Source organism: Carcharhinus amblyrhynchos, chromosome 16 (assembly GCF_965287045.1).
Source record: "Carcharhinus amblyrhynchos chromosome 16, sCarAmb.v2.hapA, whole genome shotgun sequence".
NCBI classification, from domain to species: Eukaryota; Metazoa; Chordata; class Chondrichthyes; order Carcharhiniformes; family Carcharhinidae; genus Carcharhinus; species Carcharhinus amblyrhynchos.
In genome coordinates, this window is record NC_137339.1 from 2,552,647 (window position 1) to 2,578,559 (window position 25,913).

The following is a 25,913-nucleotide window of genomic DNA, read 5'->3' on the forward strand; positions in this document are numbered from 1 at the left end:
GGTGGGTGACAGAGTGGATGATAGTCAGGGTGGGGTCGGGACTGGGGGCAGGGTCAGGGGTCAGGACCGTGATTATAGGGGATTTGGAATGTAATAAGCTTGATCTTCTTTGCTGGCATGGTGAAGTGTGCATGAGACAGGAAGCGGTCTGTTTATCTTGGGGTGAGGTTTCAGTGTCACTGCGAGGGGGAAAGTCTCTTTCTCTGGGGGATGCGGTTTAGATAATTGGACAACACACAGCTCCAACAATCTAAGGGAGCGTACTCCACCATTGCATTCAGCGGTTAGTGAGAGTGAATGGAGGTTTCCAGTGAAGCCAGGGCCAGGGCAGGCTTTCCCAGTTATCCTGATGTCTGTGTCCAGGGAGGAGGGTGGTGGGGCTGTGCTGAGACCTCCTCCCCAGTTAATGAAGGGTGTGTGTATTTTCGCAGCAACAAGGTGAGCCTGAGGGAGCGATTCTCCAGCCCAAAGGGTCCCAGTGGTAAGGGGAAAGGTTCTCCGCAGAGCAGCATACGCAGATCCCCGAGCGCTGACAACAGCATCGAGGAGAGCCCAGACAAGGTGCAAAAGAGTTGGAGCTTCACCGACAGAACACGCTTCAGGCATGCCTTCCGTCTGAAAGGGGCAGGATCCCGGCAGAACTCTGAGGGTGCGTGCAAATACTGAATGTAACCTTAACCTCTGTTCCTTTCATTGAATCACTGACCAGCACCTGGTCAGGTGTCCGTCCAGACTCAGTGTGAAGGTCAGGAGGTTGGGAGCTCAAATCCACTCCAGAGACGTGAGCACAAAATCTAGACTGTCACTCCTGGCACGGTGCTGAGGGAGCGCCGCACTGTCAGAGGGTCAGTGCTGAGGGAGCGCCGCACTGTCAGAGGGTCAGTACTGAGGGAGTGCCGCACTGTCAGAGGGTCAGTGCTGAGGGAGTGCCGCACTGTCAGAGGGTCAGTGCTGAGGGAGCGCCGCACTGTCAGAGGGTCAGTGCTGAGGGAGCGCCGCACTGTCAGAGGGTCAGTGCTGAGGGAGCGCCGCACTGTCAGAGGGTCAGTGCTGAGGGAGCGCCGCACTGTCAGAGGGTCAGTGCTGAGGGAGCGCCGCACTGTCAGAGGGTCAGTGCTGAGGGAGCGCCGCACTGTCAGAGGGTCAGTGCTGAGGGAGCGCCGCACTGTCAGAGGGTCAGTGCTGAGGGAGCGCCGCACTGTCAGAGGGTCAGTGCTGAGGGAGCGCCGCACTGTCAGAGGGTCAGTGCTGAGGGAGCGCCGCACTGTCAGAGGGTCAGTGCTGAGGGAGCGCCGCACTGTCAGAGGGTCAGTGCTGAGGGAGCGCCGCACTGTCAGAGGGTCAGTGCTGAGGGAGCGCCGCACTATTGGATGTGCTGTTTTTCCGTTGGGAAATTGAACTGAGATTTAATTTGCCCACTGATGTAAATGTAAAGATCATGTGACTAGCTAGGGATTTATCACCAGAGTCCTGACAAGGCCTCTGAGGGATTTTGATGGAGTAAAGTGGAACCTTCCCACAGGTAGAGTGGCACTGAGCAGAGGACAGAGATTTAAGATAATTGCAAAAAGAGAGGGAAAACGAGGAGAATATATTTTAGCAGCGAGGCATTGTGACTGCAATGAGCTGAAATAAACAGTGCTAAAAACAGAGTCAATAATAATAGAACTGGATTAAAAGCTTGACGAGGGAATAAAATTATAGGCCTATGGAAAACAGGCAGGAGGGGAATAGAACCAATCAGAAAGCTCTATCAAAGAATTAGCGCTGTTGGGTTGTGGGGCTGGGGTGGGGGTGGGGGGCAGGGGAGGGGGCAGGGGAGGGGGCAGGGGCAGAAATGGAGGGGCAGGGGAGGGGGCAGGGGCAGAAATGGGGGGGGCGGGGAGGGGGCAGGGGCAGTGATGGGCAGGCAGGGGAAGGGCAATGGCGGAGATGGAGGAGGTGGGGGTGAGGGTGGGGCTGGGGAGGCAGGGGTGGGAGTGGGGAGGTGGGGGTGGGGTGGGAGGTGGGGGTGAGGGTAGGGGTGAAGGGCTGGGGGAGTGGGGGGTGGGGAGGTGGGGGCGGGGATGGGTGGGGGCAGGGATGGGGTTGGGTGGCTGCGGGGCTGGTGGGGGTTGGGGTGGAGGTGGGGGTGGGTTGGGGGCAGGGTTGGCGGTGATGTAGGGGTGGGGGGAGGTGGGGGTGGGTTGGTCGTGGGGACAGGGGGTGGTGTACTTTCTGAGCGAGAGGAGAGTTTTGATTCCTGATGGAATGCAGTGCTGGCTCTGGGTGGGTTTGGTTCGGTCCAGTCGCTGCGTGTGTTTCCAGCGCGTCTCCTTTGTTTTCCAGACCATTCAAGTCTGCCTGAAGAGGACGTCCCGGACAACAGGAGCTATCAATGTGAGTTCATCACGGACGACTTAACCCCTGGAATCAAAGTTTCAATCAGAGCGATGTGGTAAGGCCTGACTCAATATTCCATCCTATCACCAGCCTCCGCCTGTAAACCTGTGGACATTGGATCAGGATGAGACCAATCCCAGTGCGGTTAGGCCATTGAAATGGGGAGGCAGTGGCACAGTGGTGTTGTCACTGGATTAGCAATGCAGTGAACCAGGGCGAGATCTGGGCTACTGAGTTCCCTTCCCACCATGGCAGATGGATAAATCTGAATTTAGGAAAAACCTAGAACTAAAATTCGAGTGATGACCATGAAACCGTTGTCAATTGTTGTTAAAATCCATCTGGTCTGGTAAGGAAATCTGCCATTCTTACCCGGTCTGGTCTACATGTGACTCCAGAGCCACAGCAATGTGGGGTTGACTCTCAAATGCCATTCTGAATTGGAGGGCAGTTAGGGATGGGCGATAAGTGCTGGCCCTGTCAATGACGCTCAAACCCCCTAAATGAATTCTTATACAATCTGTATATGAGGAATACTCACTTTAACAAGGTACTGGGGTCAGGGCGGTGGGGGGCGTATGAAGGGAGTCAGATACTTGCTGCTGATGCTTGGAGATGTTGGAAAATTCTTCAGCTGGTCTGAGGCCCAGACTGTTTTGAGGCCTGGCCCTCACATTCCCAGGGAAGCTGTTTCATCACCAAACAAGCCGCACCCTCTGCCAAAGTTCCTTAGTGTCTGACAGCCTGACTCTGGGCATGTGCACAGCATTGTCATAGACTCATAGAATCCCTACAGTGCAGAAGGAGGCCGTTCGGCCCATTGAGCCTGCACTGACCACAATTCCAGCGAGGCCCTATCCCTGTAACCCCATGCATTTACTCTAGCTAGTCCCCCTGACACTAAGGGGCAACTTAGCATGGCCAATCCACCAAACCCGCACATCTTTGGACTGTGGGAGGAAATTGGAGCACCCGGAGGAAACCCATGCAGACACGGGGAGATCAGTTCATCAGCCACACTGAATATATAGAGCCCCCATCCTATCTTTCACCCCAAACTCACCACGGAGTCTCTGTGTGAGATCATGGGACACTGGCTATTCAACTGAGGGACTTGCTCTCTTTGGCAGGTAGAAGCTCCACTCACCAGTTTCGGGCACCTTTCCTGGGGATGTTTGCTGTGCAGATACATGGATTAGGGCCAGTGTCTGCGGTAGTTTGCGCATTCTCCCCGTGCTTGCGTGGGTTTTCTCTGGGTGCTCTGGTTTCCTCCCACACCCCAAAGATGTGCTCTTAGGCTGATTGGTGTAACAAATTGTCCCTAAATTAGTCTTCCCTCAATGTGGAATGCCATGAGCATAGACAAGGGTCATGGGTGGAGAGGGGAGTCAACAGAGGTAGAGAGATTCTTCCCGCTCAGAAAGGACAGCAGGACTAGAGGGCACAGCCTCAAGGTAAGGTGGGGGGGCGGTTTAGAACAGAGTTGAGGAGGAACTTCTTCACTCAAAGAGTGGTGAATCTCTGGAATTCTCTGCCCGTTGAAGTGGTGGAGGCTGCCTCGCTAAATATATTTAAGTCACGGGTGGATAGGTTTTTGACAGACAAGGGAATTAAGGGTTATGGGGAGAGGGTGGGAAAGTGGATCTGATCCACTTCAGATCAGCCATGATCTTATTGAATGGCGGGGCAGTGTCGAAGGGCTAGATGGCCTACTCCTGCTCCTATTTCTTATGTTCTTATGTTCTTATAATGTTAAAATGGTGGCGCGGGCTCGTTGGGCCAAAGGGCCTGTTTCCCGTGCTGTGTTGTTCTTTGTTCTATAACAGGTAACGGGACTAAATGCTTTCAAGGAAAGGGAGGGGAATCCCCTGGGATGTGGACCTTCTGTCTTTCTTTTCTGCCCAGTCTTTTCCTTCCCCTTTGTCAGCACTAATGATCTGGAAAATTTCTCCGTAGCATTATGCGATTTCTCGTTTCCAAGCGGAAGTTCAAGGAGAGCTTGCGACCGTACGATGTCATGGATGTGATTGAACAGTATTCTGCGGGCCATTTGGACATGCTGTCCAGAATCAAAAACCTACAGTCCAGGCAAGGGTCCAATCTTACATTTAACTGGCACCCCCCCTCAACTCCTGCCCCCCAACCCCCACCTCCCCTGGTCCCCTTAACCAGTTCCTTCCCCTCTCAGTACCCGTGAGGCACAGTGAGCAATCCAGCATAACACACCCATCACATTATTGTGTTCAAACGGTACTTATTGGGATATATTGAGAGATGATCCAATTTCTTCTAGAAAATAACATTTTTGGGGCTCCAGTCTGAGACTGAAGCCCAGAATCCAGACTGGGTGGTGTGCTGAGGGAGTGCTGCACTGTCTCTTGGATGAGATACATCCTGTTTGCCCTCTGGTGTGGAGGTTTCAAGAATCCTCAGCAGGTAGAGAGCGGGATGTTTTCCCCAGTGTCCCGGCCAACAGCACTGAAACACCGTCACTGTTGCTGTTTGTGGGAGCTCGCTGTGTGCCAATTGGCTGCCACGTTTCCGACATTACGATAATTACTTCACAACAAAATTGAAACCAGAGGCTGTAAAGTGCCTTGGAATGTCATGAAGGCGTGAAAGTTGCTGTATAAATGTCTTTTTTCTTCAGTTAGCGAGTTTGGAAGGAACAGGAGCCTTGGGCCCAGCTGTCTACCTGATGCTTAGCTCTGTTGTAGATTCACTGATAAGTGGTTGGTTGCTGAGATAACTCCATTACCATCATTATGGAGATGCCAGTGTTGGACTGGGGTGGGCACAGTAAGAAGTTTCACAACACCAGGTTAAAGTCCAACAGATTTATTTGGAATCATGAGCTTTCAGACGCTGCTCCTTCATCACTCACTTGATAAAGGAGCAACACCCCGAAAGCTCGTGATTCCAAATAAACCTGTTAGACTATAAACTGGTGTTATGAGACTTTTTACTGTGTCTATGATCATTGTAACATGTTGTTACCTGGATGGTGAAGGCAGCTTGGAAAGATCTTAATCCTGTATTGTCTAGTGATTCCCATTATTCCTATCATTGCTACTCAAGGTGAGTGTGATCGTACACTCTTTCATTATAACACACTGTGCATCATTAGTGTCACCACTGGTGGGAGGGTGCAATTACAATGTGACTAGTTTACATAGAAAGCATTTCAGTATAAATTTGATTATGGGAATTTCTAAAGGTACAGTACACAAAGTGTTAATATGTTGCTAGTAAGAAATAATTCTACCGAGCTGCTAAATAATTATCTCCCGTTGAACCTATAGAAGGGGAAAACTTTTACATTTTTAATGCATGTTTTTTTGAAACTTAAAAAAAACTTTAAAATTTTTAATTATAATGGAAGTACATTATTATTAATGTCAAAATATACAGATTGGAGATGTTTTACTTTGTATTCTATAATGAAGTAATCATTATTACTTGGGGCAGTTGGGATGGATTTGAGGATTATAAAGAGGTGAGGTCTTGTTAAACAGTTCACAGCTAGTGGAAACACAAACAGATCAGGAGTTTGAAATGATTTTCAAGATCAGAGAGGAGCTAGAAGATAGATAGAAAGTGAAAGACTTTCCTGGAAGAGCAGCAGAGAAACAAGACAATGGAAGAGGGAAAGAAGAGAGAAATGGAAAGGGTAAACACTAATTTAGATTATTTTTAATTAAGTTGGACTTTCGGGGTGGGATTTTCTGGCAGTGTTTGCCCTAAAACTGGAAAATCCCACCTGAGGTCAGTGGGCCTTTGCGTGGATCGCCCCCTCGCCTGCTCCGATTCCTGAGGCGGGTGTGATGGGAAAATTCCTCCTGAGGTCTTCAATCTAGTTTTGGGTTTGTAGGAACAGGTGGAGGCCATTCTGCCCCTTGAACCTGTTCCACCACTCATTGAGAAAATGGTTGCATTGTAACCGAATTCCAAAGACTCACCTTTGCTCCGTATCCCGTAAGGCTTTTGATTAACAAACTCCTTTCAATCTTCGATTCGAAATTCACAACTGAGGAAAGAAACATCAAATTGTTGTTCGTAGAAAGGAGTTGAAACTTCTTTGTGTGTGGAAATGTTTCCGAATTTCACTCTGACAGCTCTGGTCCCAATTTTAAGACTATGCCACTGCCCACCCACCACCCTGCCACCCCGCCCCCCCCCCCCCCCCCAACCCCCCACCAACCCCTGTCGTAGACTCCCCAAAATAAGGGAAGTAGTTTCTCTCCATCCTATGAGTTCCCCTTATTGTCTTGAAAACTTTGATCAAATCACCGTTTAACTTCCTAAATTTTAGGGAGTGTAGAATGGGTGTAATCTCACTTTACAATGTAACCCTCTGAGTTCAGGCATCATTCTCCAAGGTATTCCCTCCAAGGCTCGTATATATGCTTCCAGTCAGAAATCAATCTCTAAAGTCTGAATTGATTGATCACTGTTATATCAGTGTTTCTTTTAGTGTCACTGTCTATGAACTCATAGAGTCATCGAGGCCCAACTTGTCCATGCGCTCTTTTTCTTTTAAACTCCTAAGCTAATCCCAATTGCCTGCATTTGGCCCATATCCCTGTGTATCCATCTTATCCGTGTAACTGCCAAAATGCTTTTTAAAAGACAAAATTGTACCCGCCTCTACTACTATCTCTGGCAGCTTGTTCCAGACACCATCCTCTGTGTGAAAAAAATTGCCCAGGTTCAAGAGGCTAAATAGCAAAGGAAGATATTAATAAGCCTACAACCTGAGGATGGATAAATATTTTATCATACAACACACTTACTTCGTTTCATTGCAATGTCTGTTTAGAGTAGGTGATGCAACTGATTCAAACCATGACATAACAACTGCATCTCAGTGGTTCTATCCTTCACATATACCCAGAATAACAGAATGTGGTGTAGTTCTGAAATTGCAGGGGTATCAGGGTGGTGCCATGCACTGATGTTTAGAGCTTGTATACAATAAAAAAGAGGGATATAGATCAGCACATACAAAACATCATGAGTTATGAGAAGCTTAGACAAGTTGGATAGTCAGAGACTTTTTCCCTGGGTGGAAGTGTCAGTTACAAGGGGGCACACGTTCAAGATGAGAGGGGGAAAGTTTGAGGGAGATGTGTGGAGGGAGTTTTTCATTATTATGTGGTGGGTGCCTGGAACGCGCTACCAGAGGAGGTGGTGGAAGCAGGCACATTAGCAACATTTAAGAGGCATCTGGATGGGTACGTGAATAAGGAGGGAATAGAGGGATATGGACCGAGTAAGGGCAGAAGGTTTTGTTTAGTTAGGACACCATGATTGGCACAGGCTCGGAGGGCTGAAGAGCCTGTTTCTGTGCTGTACTTTTCCTTGTTCTTTGAGTTATCAATCAAGTAATCATTGAAAAGTAAGGAAGGGAGAGTTATCCCAATACCAGCCTTTGCATAACTCCTACTGACCAGCTGCCCTCCATCTCACTTGTAGATTCTGAAAATGATAAGAAAACCATCATAAAAAGACTTGCTTAGCATCTTATCCAGTCCCCCTGATGTCCCAGAGCGCCAATAAATTACATTGAAATATTAACAGTTCTTAAGAAGGCAAATATTGATGAGGAGAAAGCAGTGTCATGTAGGAAGAGTCTGGTGCTTTCATTAATGGTTTTCACATGCAGGATCTGGCATGTTTGTTACGTGTGATATTGTCATTATTCTGAGGCCAATTTCAAAACCAAGGCAACCACGACAAAAGTGAGACTTGTGAAACTTCTAAGAGCTAATGAAACACCAAATGAGCCAATATTCAAATAGATTCTGCATCCTCAGCTCAAATGTCAATGGGGGAATTATTTGGATGTCTTATTTAACTATTATGAACAGTCCCTCAGAGGGTCTCATTGGATGAACTGAGTAGATTGACGATAGATTGATAGAAAACAATAGCAGAGGAGACAGCCAGGGATAACTGTGCCCTTCCTGCCTCTACTCTAGCCTCACTCGCTGGGTAAACAATTTTCCCTCAACTCCCTCAAAGCAATTCAAAGAGGTTTCAGGGTACTTGAAATGGACTGGAGTGGAGAGGTAGTGTTGCAATTGTACAGGGTGTTGGTGAGACCACATCTGGAGTATTGTATCTGGGTTTGGTCTCCTTATTTGAGGAGGGATGTGGTGGCACTGGAGGCAGTTCAGAGGAGGTTCACCAGACTGATTCCGGGGATGAAAGGGTTGACATATGAGGGGAGGTTAAACAGTTTGGGCTTGTACTCATTGGAGTTTAAAAGGATGAGGTGGATCTGATCGAGGTATATAACATTTTAAAAGGGATTGATAAAGTAAACGTAGACCAAATGTTTCCCCTTGTGAGGCAAGCTGGAACAAGAAATCACAGGTACAGGTTGAGAGGCGGTAGGTTTAACACTGAGATGAGGAGGGACTTCTTCTCAAAGAGGGTGGTGAATTTGTGGAACTCCTGCCCCATAGCGTGGTGGAGTCTGAATCATTGAATGGTTTCAAGAGGGAGATGGATATATTTCTAATTAAAAAAGGGAAAGAGGGACATAGTGAACAGGTGGGGAGGTGGATTTGAGAGCAGGGAGAGATCAGCCATGATCTGATTGAATGGTGGAGCAGGCTCGAAGGGCTGAATTTGCCGATTCTGCTCCTAATTCCTATGTTTCTGATTGGGCCGGGCGCAGTGGGCCAGGAGACTCAGGACAGGTTTGACTCCTGGTGAGAATCCTAATTTGTCCCTCACATCCGATTCAACGGGCCATCGGGAATCCCGGCTAAGATTAGCCACCCCGAGGAATCACCCCCTTTGTGTTATCGAGGTTGAGCAATGTCAATGTATGAATGGAGTTCTTCCAACATCAGCTCTTTAGAGTTTGCAAAAACTTCCCTTTTCCTCCCGTACAATTTCCCCCCAGAGCAGGGCAGTTAAATTGAGTTAGGCAGAGAAGACCCCAACCCCCTCACCACCAGTCACTCCCACATATTCTTGCCAACACTCACTGTCAGAGCGGTGAATGGTTACTTGGATAAGGTGCCAAGTTCAGCACCTGAATCCCAACCAGAGTTTGTACCTTCAGGAGAGGAGGAGGGTTTAACATTAACAACACAGAGAAACACTGAAAGATCGACAGAGTCCCACAGATTGTTAACAGAAATCAGAGTGTGGAATTGGAGAAATTAGTTTGGATTGAGAGTTGATAATATGATAAGAGACAAAGAACAATGATATGGATATTCAGACATCCAATTGGCCAAATGTGACTAGTAGTGTCCTCCAGGGACCTGTTCTTGGGCTACAGCTTGGTACATTACTTATTTATTCATAAATGAGTTGTATGACCCAGTATAGATCCGTATATCGCAGACAGCACCAAGATAGTTGGAACAGTAAATGGTATACAGTGGGAACAGCAAGTCACAAAGGGAAATTGATAGATTGAGTGACTGGACAGAACTCTTAACAAATATAAATCAGTGTGGGCAGAACGGAGAGAGGTTTTGGGAATCAGGGGTACACGTACTGTTCTACAGCTACTGACCTCTACCCTGCCATAAGCAGGGAATGGAAAGCTCAGTAGCAGCTGAGGAGTGCATCACTGGTAATAGTTTGATGATAAAGGATCAGAAACAGGTTGAGGTGTTCAGTGTGAGCACTCGTCTTGCAACACTGCAGTTAGGAGAGTCTTTTCATTGACTTTCACACTATCTCAGGAGTCAGCAGGTGAGAGTGTCACATGGAGAGAAGGGCAATATTAGACCTCAGAACTCCCAATAACACATCAACCAGAATTCTTTCAGCATCTTTGCGATCAATATGACAGAATGTTTCATCACTCTGCAAAGTTTGGGAAGAAATCCTTTGATCATTTATAAGAAGCTTTAGAGGAGCTTTTCCCATTTGAGCGCTTGAAAAAATTTGACAGAGTAAGCAGCATATTTTTGGAGTTCTCTGGTCCCTGTTAATCAATGAGGTTTACATTACAGTTGTTGCCCACATGCCAGCACTGAAAGCTCGCAGAGTCTGAAGCTTACTGATTTATTGGAGCGAGTTACACTCAAACCTAACACGGGAGGTCTCATGTTACAGTTGCTGAGTTGTAGTGGGTTGATCAGATCCTGGGGGGGTGGGGGGTAGTACAATGGCTGTACCCTGTGTCTCTGAGCTAAAGGGGCATTACATCAGTCCCTTTTCGATGAACATTTTTCTTTGCTTTTACATTACCCATTTCACAGATTTGGTGAACGTTGTAAACAAATGATTCCTGGTTACATACAGAGCACAGTCACCAAACACAGTGATGTATAAAACTCTCATCTCCATCAGCGTAGAGCTAAACGTGGCTACCTTGTGCAGTGGCATTGGGAGTAGTTTGGGGGCCACCTTGTTGACATTTTTGATTCGAAGCGGCGATAGATTTCTCCAGCAGTTTTCTGGTGAGATCACAGGAGGGACCCCCCCCATCAACCAGTAGATTATTTTAATACGACCAATCCCACCGATACGGACCACATGATTTGATTGATATTCTGACTGTCATGATTACATTTCCTCTTGTCTCCTCATGTTGCCTCATTATGCATTTTGCTGGTGTTCTCTTTTATTTCACTCTGCCAGGATAGATATGATTGTGGGTCCCCCGCCCCCTTCAACTCCCCGGCATAAGAAGTTAAAAGGAATCCTCACCACTTCCAAAGATTCAATCCAATACTCTCCTAGGTTAGGACTCATCGACAGAATGCTTATTTTGTTCACTCAAGAGTTATTATTTATACAGCCAACCCCCTTCTTCAGGTTTCAAAAATAAAACAAAAAAAAATCTATTCTGCATTTCTTCAAAGAAATAGTTTGAATTAAAATTCACTCTGCCTGGCCTGGCCAGTATCTCGGGTGAGAGGTTAAGTGACTGGTTAGACGATTGATGAAGGGGTTTAGCTGAAAGTCTTTGTGTTGCACTGCGGATGACTGTCAAAGATTTTTCATTTCCTTTTAAATGACTGGAATGTTTGTGATTCTGACGACAGGCAGTGAGCAAGAAGCAAAATCTTTTTTGTGTTTTGGGTTTGAAGTTTCTGCTCAGTGTTTGCATGAAGCATGAAACGAAATGAAGCTTGAATACTTTCTAATACGAGCGCACTGCGAGGCGTGAAAGGCTCACCCTCACCCGAGGTAACCCAAACAATACCGACCCGCTGCCGCTTGTGCTGGGCAAATGATGGGCAACCAAATTGAACATTGATCAATGACCCAACAAAGACTCGGGACGAAGAAAGCAACAAAGACACTCCCTGATGAGAGAGAGGCAATGATTGGAATGTCTACCCAATCACTGGGTCTCCACTAACTGTATGGGCTTGCACATGGAGAGCACTTGCTGGAGTTAGTTATAAATCAGTCAGATGAGGTGGTTTAATGGGTAGCTGTCTTTCTGCTAAAATTCTAAATGTTAAAATTCTCATCTTTGTTTTTGAATCCCTCTTTTCCTCCTTTCCCTATAAGGTACGTCTTTCTCTATCTCTGTAAACAACCACCACCCCCCCCCCCACCCACACACACACACACACACACACACACACCCACACACACACACACACTCTACAACCCCCCCCGTGATCTCTGCACTGCTCTAATTCTGGCAACTTGCACATCCTCAACCTTCATCACTCCACCATTGGTGGCCATGCTTCTGCCCAAAGTTCTGGCATTGTCGCTCCAAACCTCTCCACTGCTCCCAATCCTCTTTTAAAATGTTGTTTAAAGCATATTTCTGACCAAGACTTTTGTCACCAGCACGGCTATCACTGTCAGTGTCTATCCTTGTCTGACCACACCCCCACAAAGAGCTTTGGGAAATTTTGAAACTCTCTAAATGCAAGGTCCTGTTTGAATTACTTTCCAGAACTGGTACCAATACAAGGTACCTCTTCCCAATAGTAGAACATTCCAAAGCTCTTTACAGGAATGTTATCAGGCAAAATATGACACCAAAAAATGGAAGAAGATCTGAAGCTTGGATAAAGGTTCCAAGGAGCAATTTACAGAGGAGAGAGTCAGGGCGATTTAGGAAGGGAATTCCAGAGTTTAGGGTCTAGGGAACTAAAGGCACAATTGCCAATGGTGGAGCAAAAGAATGCAGGGATACTCACAAAATTGGCATTGGAGGAGGGCCGAGATCTCGGAGGGTTGTAAGATTACAGAGAGAGGGAATAGTGAGGCCACGAAGAGATGTTTTCCTTCTCTCCAACCCAGGCCAACAGTGGCAGCTCGCTTGTTGTTCCAGCTAAGTTCATAAACCAGTGATGTTACAAAGGAGCTTCCTATTTTTACAGGCTGCTTGACACACAGTAATTGTCCTTAATTCCTCACTGAATCATTAGGAGAGCCCACTGCCCAGTCTGTGGATGAATATTTATCTCACGCTTCCATTGTTAAAGAAAACAGCTGGATTTACCCAACATTCTGAAGATTAGCTGCCTTTCCCACAAATGTTTGTACAGTTGTTGAAAGGAACACTCTCAGCCAGGGGACATATTTCCCATCTCAACCAAAGCCAGTTTTGGGGTGGGAGGGAGTTACACATTGTTGCCATCTCTGAGAGCCAAGGTTCAAATCTTGCCCAACACATTGAGTGAAGGTTTCAGTTCCACTAGCTCTGGCAGCTGGCTGCTGTGTAAGATGATCTTATCCAGGCTGCTGTGTAAGATGATCTTATCCACGTTCCAGGGGAGGGGAACATGGTGACCATGTCATGAACTGCTAACCTAGAGATCCGGGGACGATTCTCCCAAAAAACTTCCAATGTCAAATTCACATAAAAACTGGAGTAAATCCCACTGGACTTTTCAGCGGGAGTTTAAAAGATTCTCCTTGCGTAGACAAGGGTCACGGGTGCAAGAGGGAACTCACAATGTTAAAATGGTGGCGTGGGCTCGTTGGGCTGAAGGGCCTGTTTTCCATGCTGTGTTGTTCTTTGTTCTTTGTACACTGTATGCACTGCAGAGTGCAGTAGTGTGAATCTGTTAAAAATTAGTGGATGGGGCTTATTCCCGCTGGAGAGACCGGCAGCATAGTGCTGAGTGAGCCACTGCGCACGTGCTGATCTGTCAGTGCCGAGACCTTGCACTAGACCCCTGCAACGTGGCCCACCCCCCTCCCCCCCATGGTCCGATCGCTAGCCTCCCGGACATGTCCAGGCTGGCCTTGATTTCCCCCAGCGCTGATCTGCTGATCCTGACCACCCCCCCCCCACCCCGCCCCCCCACGCATCCCGATGGCTGGTCTCCCTCCTTCCTCCACTGATCCTGACACAACCCCCACTGATCACCCCCAGAGGCACCGCCCCCTCAATCAGGCCCTATCTTCATTAGGCCCCTTGTCCGATGGGCAGTGCCAAGTTGTCCCCTGGGCATTGGCACTTTGCCCCTTGGGTAGTGCCAGGGGGCCACGCTGACACTGCCAGGCTGGCAATGCCCAGGGGGGACCTCCTTCACTCCAGTGGGGTCAAGCTGCCAGCTCCCTGTAAGCAGCGAGCTGCTGTAAACCCCGCTGAAGTGAAGTACTCCTGGTGGGTGAGAGTTACTAGGGGGCCTGGAGGCTTCAGTCCCAGGCTCAGTAATTCCATTCAAATTCAGGAATGTGATCATTAGGCAGCTCTGTGCCGGAAATCCGACATTGGGAGAAGCGCTCAGGCCTGGACACCCAGCGCAAATCAGGCACCTCTTGAAATCTCCTGGCCCATTGCGCTAAAAAAATCAGTGCAGCGAGATTGGAGAATCACTCCCCCTGAACTCATGGTCTCAGGACATGGATTCAAATCCCATTACAGCTTGGAATTAAACTCAGTAAATTAATTAAACAAAATCTGGAATAAAAAGGCAATCTCAGTGATGATAATGATGAAACTACCGGATCATTGCAAAAACCCATTAGTTCACTAATGCCCTTGAGGCAGGAAATCTGCCACCCTTACCCTAGCCACGTGTAACTCCAGACCCACGGCAATGCAGTCAACTATTAACTGCCCTCAGGGATGATCTAGCAAGCCATCCAGTCGATAACTCAGCATTACTTTACCCATGGGCAATCAATGATGGTCTTCTCAGTGATGTCCACACACTGTGAGAACAAAACCCTGATCAACACAACCCACTCCTCACCACAAAGACCAATGCGGGGACTGTCAGTCAGGTTGTGTTTCTGAGGTTGGTGCTGAGACAGATCAGAGAGTGAGAGTAGAGGAAGTTGAAAGCTGCTCCAGCAATGTCTGCCGCTGACTCCCCCCCCTCCATCGTTGGAAAGCCTGGCCTTGAAGAACATTCACTGCCTGGACATCACAGCAGTGAAGACTTGCCTGGAGTCCTGGGTGCTCTCCATTTGCTGTTCCACGGTTCGGGATTGTGGCTGTTGAGGACACAGATCCATATTACCAAACACAGCCATCTCTGATTGGGTGTGTTGTGATTATTCTGGATGTGAAACCTTGGCTCGATACGGATGATTCAAAGTCTGACTGCTGGATTCCAGTGGTTGTCTCCGGATCTGACAGGTTTGCAGTCTCAGAGATGATCCTCTGCTTTTTTATGGATATCCATTTTGAATCCGTCACACAGAATGTATCGATGCCAAAGTAAACTGTGACACCCATGGGGTCATTGAGTGCCAAACTTTGCCCAGCTTCCTGTGACAGACACAGTTGCCGCTGTCATGAGCTGTTTATTGACCTCCCCAGTCCCAGTCTTTGGTTGCTGTGTACCTGCGTGCTTCCTCCTTTCCTGCCTCTTAATGCCAGCCATCTGCATGTTGTGGTGCGCTGCTCCAGCTGCATATCTGCCAGTAATGAGTGTCTAATAACTGTTGAGTTATATTTTAGGAATTTGCTCCGTTATTTCCTCCCCACATAACAAATGAAGGAAAGTTAAATTCTGACCCATCTCTTCCCCAAGAAAGAATCCGTTTGTTTGTCCTGAGAGAAACCTCTCCCTCCCCAGAGCTTCGATCGTCCGTAACCAATTTGCCTTGCGTGCCCTGACCTGCTCACACAAACCTCTTTACTAACCGCTGGGCTAGGCCCGGGGCAGAGTTACATTCTAATCTATTACCTGAGGTGTCTGTGTGCCTCCCGTGATAGAGTTGACCAGATCGTTGGCCGGGGCCCCCAGCTGCAGGAGAAGGACCGCACCAAGATGCCGGCGGAGCCCGAGCTTCCCGAGGACCCCAGCATGATGGGACGACTCGGCAAAATGGAAAGACAGGTAAAGATTGGCGTCCTCAACGGGCAGGGAGCTTTCCAGTAACAAACTAACCGCGTAAAAATGGGATCACAGCGAATTTACAGCAGCAAGTCAGGCCATTCGGCCCACTCTCTCTGGGGTCTGGCCTTCTTCATGTCTGACGAGATTTGAGAATGATGTATTCCCAGGTTACCTGAGGGATTCGGGATTGCCTTTGACGTGAATTAAGAGAGTGTCATTGTCAGGAAACAATCCGAATCCTGGTGAACTGGAGGGAATTAAATGGAGTAATGTGGGACCTTCCTTGGATAGTCAGAGGCTTATTCCCAGGATGGAAGTGTCAATTACGGGGGGGGGGCGGGGGCACAGGTTCAAGGTGAGAGGGGGAAAGTTTAAGGGAGATGTGTGGGGGAAGTTTTTCACACAGAGAGTGGTGGGTGCCTGGAACGCGCTGCCAGAGTAGGTGGTGGAAGCAGGCACATTAGCAACATTTGGGAGGCATCTGGATGGGTACGTGAATAGGGAGGGAATAGATACGGACCGAGTAAGAGCAGAAGGTTTTTTTAAGTTAGGGCATCATAATCAGGATGTGGAGATGCCGGCGTTGGACAGTAAGAAGTCTCACAACACCAGGTTAAAGTCCAACAGGGTTATTTGGTAGCACAAACCACACACTTCCAGAGCGCTGCTCCTTCGTCAGGTGAGTCACCTGGTAAACCTGTTGGACTTTAACCTGGAGTCGTGAGACTTCTTACTCATCATAATCGGCACAGGCTTGAGGGGGGGGGGCCAAAGAGCCTGTCCCTGTGTTGTACTTTTCTTTGTTCTTTGTTCTTGTCGAAGGTCTGGATAGTAACGGATAACTGGTTAACGGACACTGGTTAATGGATAACTGATTAATGGTGAATGGGTGGCTGGTCACCTGTTTAAAGGGGAATTGCTGAAGGATAGCTAAGCAACTAATGGGTGCCTGGGACATTGGTGATGGATATCTAGTTAATGAGAGGCTGGGTGATGGATATCTAGTTAATGAGAGGCTGGGTGATGGATATCTAGTTAATGAGAGGCTGGGTGATGGATATCTAGTTAATGGGAGGCTGGGTGATGGATATCTAGTTAATGAGAGACTGGGTGATGGATGTCTAGTTAATGAGAGACTGGGTGATGGATATCTAGTTAATGGGGGTGTTGGGTGATGGATATCTAGTTAATGAGAGGCTGGGTGATGGATATCTAGTTAATGAGAGGCTGGGTGATGGATATCTAGTTAATGGGAGGCTGGGTGATGGATATCTAGTTAATGAGAGACTGGGTGATGGATGTCTAGTTAATGAGAGACTGGGTGATGGATATCTAGTTAATGGGGGTGTTGGGTGATGGATATCTAGTTAATGGGAGGCTGGGTGATGGATATCTAGTTAATGGGAGGCTGGGTGATGGATATCTAGTTAATGGGAGGCTGGGTATTGGATATCTGGTTAATGAGAGGCTGGGTGATGGATATCTAGTTAATGGGAGGCTGGGTGATGGATATCTGGTTAATGGGAGGCTGGGTGATGGATATCTGGCTAATAGGAAGTTGGGTGTCCGGATGATGATCATGAGTTCTCTGTTTCCTGCAGGTGCACTCGATGGAGAAGAAGTTAGACTTTTTGGTGAATATCTACATGCAGCGAATGGGAATCCCTCCATCAGAGACGGAGGCTTACTTCATTTCCAAAGAGCCAGATCCCGCTCCCCCTTATCACAGCCCCGTGGAGACTCGGGAACACTGTGAGAAGAACACAAATGCCAACAAAATGATGCGGTCATGCAGCCTGACTGCCCACAAGACGTACCCTGGACTGGGGGTGGCAACATTGGCACCCAACGGCTGTCCACCGTCAACCTCATCTCACCAACACTCAGCCAATGGGTTGGGCCGGCAGAGCCATGACACTCTGACCTTCATGACCTCTCCAGTAGGTGACAGCACGACCTTTGTCAGAATCCCACCCCCGCCCTCTGTGTCACATGACAAGCTATCGGGGCATGGTAGCTGTAGCAGGGGAGGGTTGGAATACAGCCGGCCCGAGGAACACTGCTGTAAGCACCAGGATTCTGTGCTGAAAGAAAGAGACAGTGACACCTCGATCTCCATCCCCTCTGTTGACCATGAGGAACTCGAGCGTTCCTACAGCGGTTTCAGCATCTCACAGTCTAAGGAGAACCTAGAAAATGTCAACAATGCCCCCTATGGTGGGGTCACACCCTGGTCAAAGGTCAGACTGTATATTGCAGAAGGGGAGTCTGACACTGATTCAGAAGCATGTACCCCATCGGGCCCCCCACCGAGGTCAGTTACCAGCGAGGGGGCGCACTGTGACTTCACGTGGTCCTCGTCCAAGTAGACGGCAGCCTTGGCTCATTGGATGAGAAAAAAGAATGACCCTGAGAAAGGGGTCAGGTTTCCGCTCACTGATGAGATCCACAGTTAAACTTTACAACAAATGCAATGACGGGGGCGAGGAAACAGTTTGGGGACCAGAGTCATAGACCGTACGCGGGTCACCCTACCAGCTGGGGAACGCTGCCTCACTTAGGTTCTCAATGGACTCCTCAGGACCCGAGGAGGTTGCCACTGCCAGCTGCCTGAACCCTCTCCCATCAGCCATCGACACCACACTGCGTCAGGCACCTGGAGCCTCTCACCCAACAGGCATTGGTTTGTGTCCCAGCAAGCACCTGGGCTCGGTCCCGTCCGATCGCCACGTGGTCAAGCTGATGACCGATGAATGTACGTTCAACATCTCCTCAACGTCACACCTCAGTGACAAATAAAGGGAAAAGCGGAACTCCTGGATACGGAGTGGATGTCTCGGGAAGGTCAGGCAAGGACGGAAGAGAGCAAAGCGTTAAAGCCAGCCACAGAGGAAGGAGGAAATGTCAGGAGACTGGTTCTTCTTAAATTAGAAAGAGGAATTGGGGAAGGAGAGACTGAGGGAGGCAATAGGATTTTCTAGAGTGTCATTTTAGCATAGGAATGTCATGTTCAAAACAGGGTAAGCATGTTTTATTTCACTGTATTCCTGGACATTCCTGACCAAAAACATGTTTCAACTTAGTTACACATTCCCCTGACATGTTTGTAGCTGTTGGGAGAGGGGGGGGAAGAGGAGTTTGTCAATCGCTGGGGGTGGGGGAGACGGGTTTGCCGATCGCTGGGGGTGGGGGAGAGTGGAGTTTGCCGATCGCTGGGGGTGGGGGAGACGGGTTTGCCGATCGCTGGGGGTGGGGGAGAGTGGAGTTTGCCGATCGCTGGGGGTGGGGGAGAGGGGTTTGCCGATCGCTGGGGGTGGGGGAGACGGGTTTGCCGATCGCTGGGGGTGGGGGAGACGGGTTTGCCGATCGCTGGGGGTGGGGGAGAGTGGAGTTTGCCGATCGCTGGGGGTGGGGGAGACGGGTTTGGCGATCGCTGGGGGTGGGGGAGAGGGGAGTTTGCCGATCGCTGGGGGTGGGGGAGAGGGGTTTGCCGATCGCTGGGGGTGGGGGAGACGGGTTTGGCGATCGCTGGGGGTGGGGGAGACGGGTTTGCCGATCGCTGGGGGTGGGGGAGAGTGGAGTTTGCCATTGGCAGGGGGTGAGGGGGGAGCAGGTGGGGGTTGGGGGGAAGGGAATTAAAGATTGGCTTACAGGCAGTGCCCTCGGTGAATGCTTTCTCTGAAGTGGCAGTGACCTTTCCATCAGCCAATCACCCTCACCAAGGGCAATGTTTCCCGGTTGATTGGTTAGGATCTCATGGTGAGCTAAAGTAGACTGAAAGAAAGAATGGCCACGCAGCCAATCGAATCCATCCTATCCATGCACGTTACCTATTCTATGGCTTCCCTCTCCCCACCCATAAACCCAATGAGGTTCTTTCACCCATTTATCCCCAACACCCACCATAAAATCAAACTCCTCTGTTCATATCACTTTACCCTCTATCTCCTCCAGGGCAGATTTTGTCCCCCCCACAGTGTGAGTCTGAATCTGTCTCTCCCTCAAGTCTTTCCCAGTGCCTTGCTCGCTCCCTCGATGAAGATATGGTTCCGTGGTTTTGGATTTGATTCTTATACAATTTGTACATCTTTCTCAAAATTACCTTCAGAATTCTGAAAACCCCACTGCAGTGCAGAGTGGGTGCCTCACTGTTGGAGGAACTGGGCAGGATTTTCCTGCCTCCATGCCACGGGAATCGTAGCGAGCAGGACACAGACCGTGCAAAGATCGTTGACCTCGGGTGGGAATTTCCAGCCTTGGGATGAGCTGGAAAATCCTGCCCACTGCCTGTCAGACTGTTAAAATCAAGGCCGTGTCAGTTGCTGAATCAATGTGGCTTTCGGCTGTGGTTCTGTTGATAACACTCTTGTCACTGAGTCACGAGGTTTTGGTTTCAGGTCCCACTCTAGGACTTGTTGGCACATTTCCCCACTGAGGGGGGAGTGCTATCTTGCAGCTAAGGCGTCAAGTGGAAACCCTTGCCTGCTAGCTCCGCTGCACAGAAAGATCCCATATCGAGGAGAAGGTGGGGGGTTCACATTGCCGCCGAGGCACTATTTATCCCTCAATTACTGCCGCTAATAAATAAGATTACCTGGTCATTATCACGTCAACACCTGTGGGATCTTACTGTGCACAAACAGGCTACTGCATCACATCAGTGGCTACACATCAACAGGAGTTCCTTAGCTGTAAAGCTGGCATGTCCTGTGTCTCTGAAAGGTGCTATGTAAATGCAAGGTGTTTATTTTCCTTTCACATTGGAAGCCATGCTGGGCTTGGGGTTTTGATGGGACTGTTCTGGGGGCAGGCGTGGGCTCCCAGTGCAGGAGATGCCCCTTGGCACTGGTCAGCTCTATTCCATCCAAACCACATCACCACCTGCCGTGGACCACTTTGCCCCACCCTCACTCTCGCCATTGGCCCTCCCTACTTCCCAGTAGCCAATTGGAACTGATCAAACCGTTTAATCCCGATTGTCCTCCAATCTCTGATCTTTCTACGATGAAGAATTACAAGTAGCCAAGGAAGAGAAGGATCTGTTTTGACGTTGCTGTGACATTTCTCCATCAGTAATGTCCTTCAGTTCCAAGAGATCCCAGCCTGGCAACACCAAATAGAAACAAATTACATTTAATCTTATTTGGTTTGATGAGGACTCGTAAACCATTCCCAGTGACTCACTTTCAAGAGGAGCACTCTTGATTTATGATTGTAAAGCTGGCTTAGCTCAACAACCCTGCCTGTCAAAGCTCAACTTTGGGATCACAGACCATGCACATAAAGCCACGTTATACAATGCCTTCATAAGAAATGTATGTTATCCTAGTAACAAAAGCATGACCAGTGGTGAACACTCTACCTCTCGCCCTGTTCTCCATCATTCATCTGAGATTTTACAGCAACTTGGATTGACAGGGCACTGACCAAACACACCCCCAGTTATCCCAACATTGCAGGTGATACAAAGCTGGGTGGGAGGAAGGAGGCGGTAGGGAGACATGGACAGGTTAACTGAGTAACAAAGTAGATGGCAGAGGGAGTATTATTGGGAAATGCAAGGTAATATTCAGTGACAAGAAAAAATGGAACCATTGAATATTTTTCTAAATGATGAGGAACCATTAATTAAGCGTTGATCTTTGGGGGAGGGGGTGTTGCTGACATATTTGTCCATCATACCCAGAATTTTAACTTGCAGGTTCAGCAAGTGGCTGAGAAGATAAATGGCTTGATGCCCTTTATTGCAGAGGATTAGAAAGATGACATACAATGGGAAAAGCACATGAGGAGGCCATTTGACCCATTGCGCTCATGCTGGCTCTTTGCAAGAGCAGTTTTGTTAATCCCACTTCATCACCCTTTCCCCACAGCCCAGCGAGCATTGCTGGAATTCTCCTATTGCGTCCACCACTGGAATTTTAGCAGGCGGGTTGGATAATGTGAAACCCCATTGACAGTTGAGCAGGAATTTCTGGCTTTTAGACCAGCGTGTCCGGAGAATTCTGCCTCATCTGATCACTTTCTCACCCTATTCTCTTTTGAAACCTATGATTGAATCTGTCTCCACCACACTCTCAGACAGTACATTCCAGATCCTAACCACTCGCTGTGTGAATCTGTCTCCACCACACTCTCAGACAGTGCATTTCAGATCCTAATCACTCGCTGTGTGAATCTGTCTCCACCACACTCTCAGACAGTGCATTCCAGATCCTAACCACTCGCTGTGTGAATCTGTCTCCACCACACTCTCAGACAGTGCATTCCAGATCCTAACCGCTCTCGATATAAAATTGTTTTTGCTCCTATCACCATTGCTTCTCTTCCAATCATCTTCAATTGCTGTCCTCTATTGCCTGACCCTTCCACCAATGGAATCTGCACTGTTCAGACCTCTTTGAAAACCACCATCATATCTCCTCCCAGTTGTCTCATTTCTCAGAATTTATCCTTGTAACTGAAGTCCCTCATCCGTGGAATCTTTCCTGCAGCCTCTCCAATCTCTTCATCGTTGTCTTCCCAAAGTGTGATGCCCAGAGCTCAGCACGTTGCTCTATTTCAGGCTGAATCAGTGTTTTAAAAAGGTTCCCCATAACTTCCTTGCTTTTATACTCTATCCTTCTCTCCTGTTTACCTTATTAACCACTTCCTCAACCTGTCCTGCCACTGCAATGAGTTGCTCACACACACTGCCCTCTTTAGAATTATATCCTTTATTTTATAACTGCCTCTCTCCAATCTCAAAATGAAACACTTTTCTGCATTTTTTTTTACCTGCCAGCTGTCTGTCCATTCCTTTAACCTGTCTATATCCTTTTTACTAACCTCCTCACCGCTCAGAATACTTCCAAGTTCCGTGTCACCAGATAATTTTGAAATTGTGCCCTCTGCACCCTGGTCTGGGTCATTGACGTATAGATCAAGAAATGCAGTTACTTTAATACCGATCCCTGGGGAACTGCACTGTAAACCTTCCTTCATTTTGAAAAAAAACAACCTTTCACCTTTACCCTTCCCTTCCTGCCACTCAGCCAAGTTTGTATGAGAGTGTAAGAGTAAGGGAACCCTGGGGCAATGGCATGAGATTTGATGAGATTACAGCTGGATACTGTGTAAAGTTCTGTACCCAATGCAGGATCTACTTGTGTTGGAGGGGACGTAACCAAGATTCACTAGATTGCTTGTGGGGGTGACAGGGTTGTCCTATCAGGAGAGGTTGGGACGGTATCTTTAAGAGTTTGGAATGGGGAGAGGTGATTTCATTGAAGCATTGGATCTGAGAGGGCCTATTTGGATAGATGCTAAGTTACTGTTTGGCCTCATTGGAGGGTGTGTAACTGGGGTCACAGTCTCAGATTGGCCTTTTTGGGTAAGGCCTGAGATGTGGAGAATTGGGGGTGAGGATGGCCAGAAAATCCCGTTCCGAATGTAACTTGTAATTTACCACAACGCCATTCAACATGGAGCTGCCGAGTCTGTAACTCCTTCCACCTCCCTCTGTTACCCCCTCGTCCTTCAATCAAGAAGCTTCTAGAACCCAAGCGTCGGCCACCGCTTCCTAATTTAGCCCATCTCTGCTACATTTCTCAGCTTTGGTTTCTCATTTAAAAAAATAACAGCCAATCGAATTGTGACGAGGCCACACTTAATCTTCACCGATTCTCAAACACTAAAGGAACTCTTTTCAAATGGAAGGGTAATCCCAGACCGGCCTCTATCAAACACTGAATAGCTAGTATCTGATCAGTCTGCAAAAAGGAGTCTTTTAATAATGTTTGTAAGAAAACATGGATTTATTTTCTTGCCATTTCCAGTGTTTGCCCACGAGCGTTCTCGAGAGTGGGAGCTCAGTCTGTCCTCCACGCAGGGTGGGCATCCTCTGCCCCCCAGCTCCAGACACATACTTGCCCCAGGTTTCACTGATCAGCTCCCCCCCCCACCCCGCCAGCCCACCTTCTCCCTGCCATCCTTCCCCCCTCCCCTCTCCCCCACCTCCCCCCTCGCTGGAAACCTGCACCAACCCTCAGGTTCAAGAACCACCACTCTTGCCTTTATGTTAACCTTGTTCACAGTACAGTCGCACTCTTTACTGCTTCAGCTGTGTCCTCCTGTTACCAGGCAACGGGGTGGACCAGACACGCAATGCGGCAGGGGAGGAGGGTGAAGGAGGGATAGACACCAGTGGGGTGGGAAGGGGCAAACAGTCTTGGTATTGGGGAGGGCCAGACAGATTGTGGAGGGGCAGATGGATTGTCTGGGGAAGACAGACGGATCACCTGGGAAGGGGCAGACGGATTGTCTGGGGAAGACAGACAGATCACCTGGGAAGGGGCAGACGGATTGTCTGGGGAAGACAGACGGATTACCTGGGAAGGGGCAGACAGCTACATCTTGGTGCTTTTCGGATCTGGATAAACAGGTGATAGCTGTGCCTCAGATTCGATAAACTGAGTCAAACCTTTTAATCCATTTGACATCCTGCAACACTGCACAACCCAAACTCAGCAACTCACTCCAAATCAAGAAACACATCTCTGTTTGAACCACTTAAAGCCCACAGTGAGATGGCTATTCATGTTCCTGGTGCATTAGTGTACACAGTTTCAGACTGGGACTGTTGGAATTAACAGAACACATTTAACACACAGATACACACATGCTCACACCAGCAACACACACACAAATACACACTCATACTCTCACTAACACTAACACACAAACACACACACTAAAACATACAAATTCACACAAACTCACACTCACAGACGAACACACAAACACAAACACGCCAAAATATACTAACTCACATCCACACTCACACACTAACTCACAGTCACACACACACTCTTATATTAACACATTCAAACTCACACACACACTAACTCACACACTAACAGTCACACACACACTAACTCACACACGAACAGTCACACACACACTAACTTACACTAACATGTTCAAACTTATACACACACATTAACTCATGCTAACTCATACAGTGGCCGGAATTTTATGACCTCAATCGGGCGAATCTGATAAAATCCCGCCCGAGGCTCTCCGTTCTGTGAGCCTCACTGTCCCAATTCCGGGGCGGGCGTGGTGGTAAATTTCCAGCCAGTAACTTGCACACACACACACACTCACACACACTCACTAACAATTGCCACTCACATTAAAGCACACGCACTAGCACAGTCACACATATGCTCACACTAACACACACTCATATTCACAGAATCACACTGATACAGGACTCATTAACTCATACTCATGTACACACATACACACACGCATACACACACATGCACACCCACATACAGACGCACGTACACACATACACACACACACGTATACAGAGGGCAGTATTTTCACTTTATGTACTAGACATCATTTGCTGTTGTCTCTGCTACAGCAGCAATTTATTGGGTAGGAATCAGCATGAATCTCAAGGATAAAAGGAAGCATTTTGTAATTGCTATACAGATGGGATACTGTCTAGATGCAGTCACTACCTTGTGTGGTTTTGGTTTGCTGACTGCTGGCTGCTTAGGAAGAGGGAGAGGGGACTTTAACTTTCCTCAACTATTACCTAAATTTGATAAATGCACGGAGGGAAGTCCGTGATTGGTTGTCGAATAATGCCTTCAGCAATCTCGAACAACATTACAATTACGATACTGATGTCACGGGGCAATACTCACAGTACAATGTCTGCTCAATGTTGCACAGAAATGGAGTTAAATAACCTGAAACCAATGTCAGCATTAACCAAGACTCCAGACAAGGGGTTTCAGTTTAAAACTGTTCTACAGCCAGAGTTAGACCAGACAGAACATGTTGGTTCTCCCAGGTATTTGTTATTCTATATATAAACCACCCGAATTAGAATCCAGCCTCTAACTCACTCCCGGGATTCAATTATTTTGTACATAAACCATCGGAACCCCTCGCTTGGATTCCAGCCTGGAGCTCACTCCTGGGTATTTGGTGAATTGTATATTTTATGTTTGGGATTCTGATGAACTGTTTTGGCTGAGTTTGCACAAAGATCCATTCTCTGAGATCCTTCCAAAGTGGGTGCTGCTGGGGGAGAATTGCATGAATTCACAGAGTTAAGCATTAATCAGTGTAATTACAGTTTAACAATGAGTATGATATCCTGGTGGGCATGCGAACACACACACAGACACACACACAGACACACACACATTCCAGTGTTACTTTCAAATAATTTATTGTATTTATAAGATTTAATAGAGAAATTGTACATTAATATGC

At 48.0% G+C, this 25,913-nt stretch overlaps 1 protein-coding gene across 1 annotated transcript in view; it reads left to right on the forward strand.

Annotated features, from left to right (window-relative positions):
• Positions 1-18,001, forward strand: part of kcnq2b (potassium voltage-gated channel, KQT-like subfamily, member 2b) — a 129,491-nt gene extending 111,490 nt beyond the window's left edge. Inside the window, exons 11-15 of the mRNA XM_080204346.1 lie at positions 432-649; positions 2,329-2,437; positions 4,339-4,470; positions 15,509-15,632; positions 17,234-18,001. Coding sequence (XP_080060472.1) covers positions 432-649; positions 2,329-2,437; positions 4,339-4,470; positions 15,509-15,632; positions 17,234-18,001 — 1,351 coding nt within the window. The remainder of the gene's footprint in view (positions 1-431; positions 650-2,328; positions 2,438-4,338; positions 4,471-15,508; positions 15,633-17,233) is intronic.
• The last annotated feature ends 7,912 nt before the right edge of the window (positions 18,002-25,913 follow it).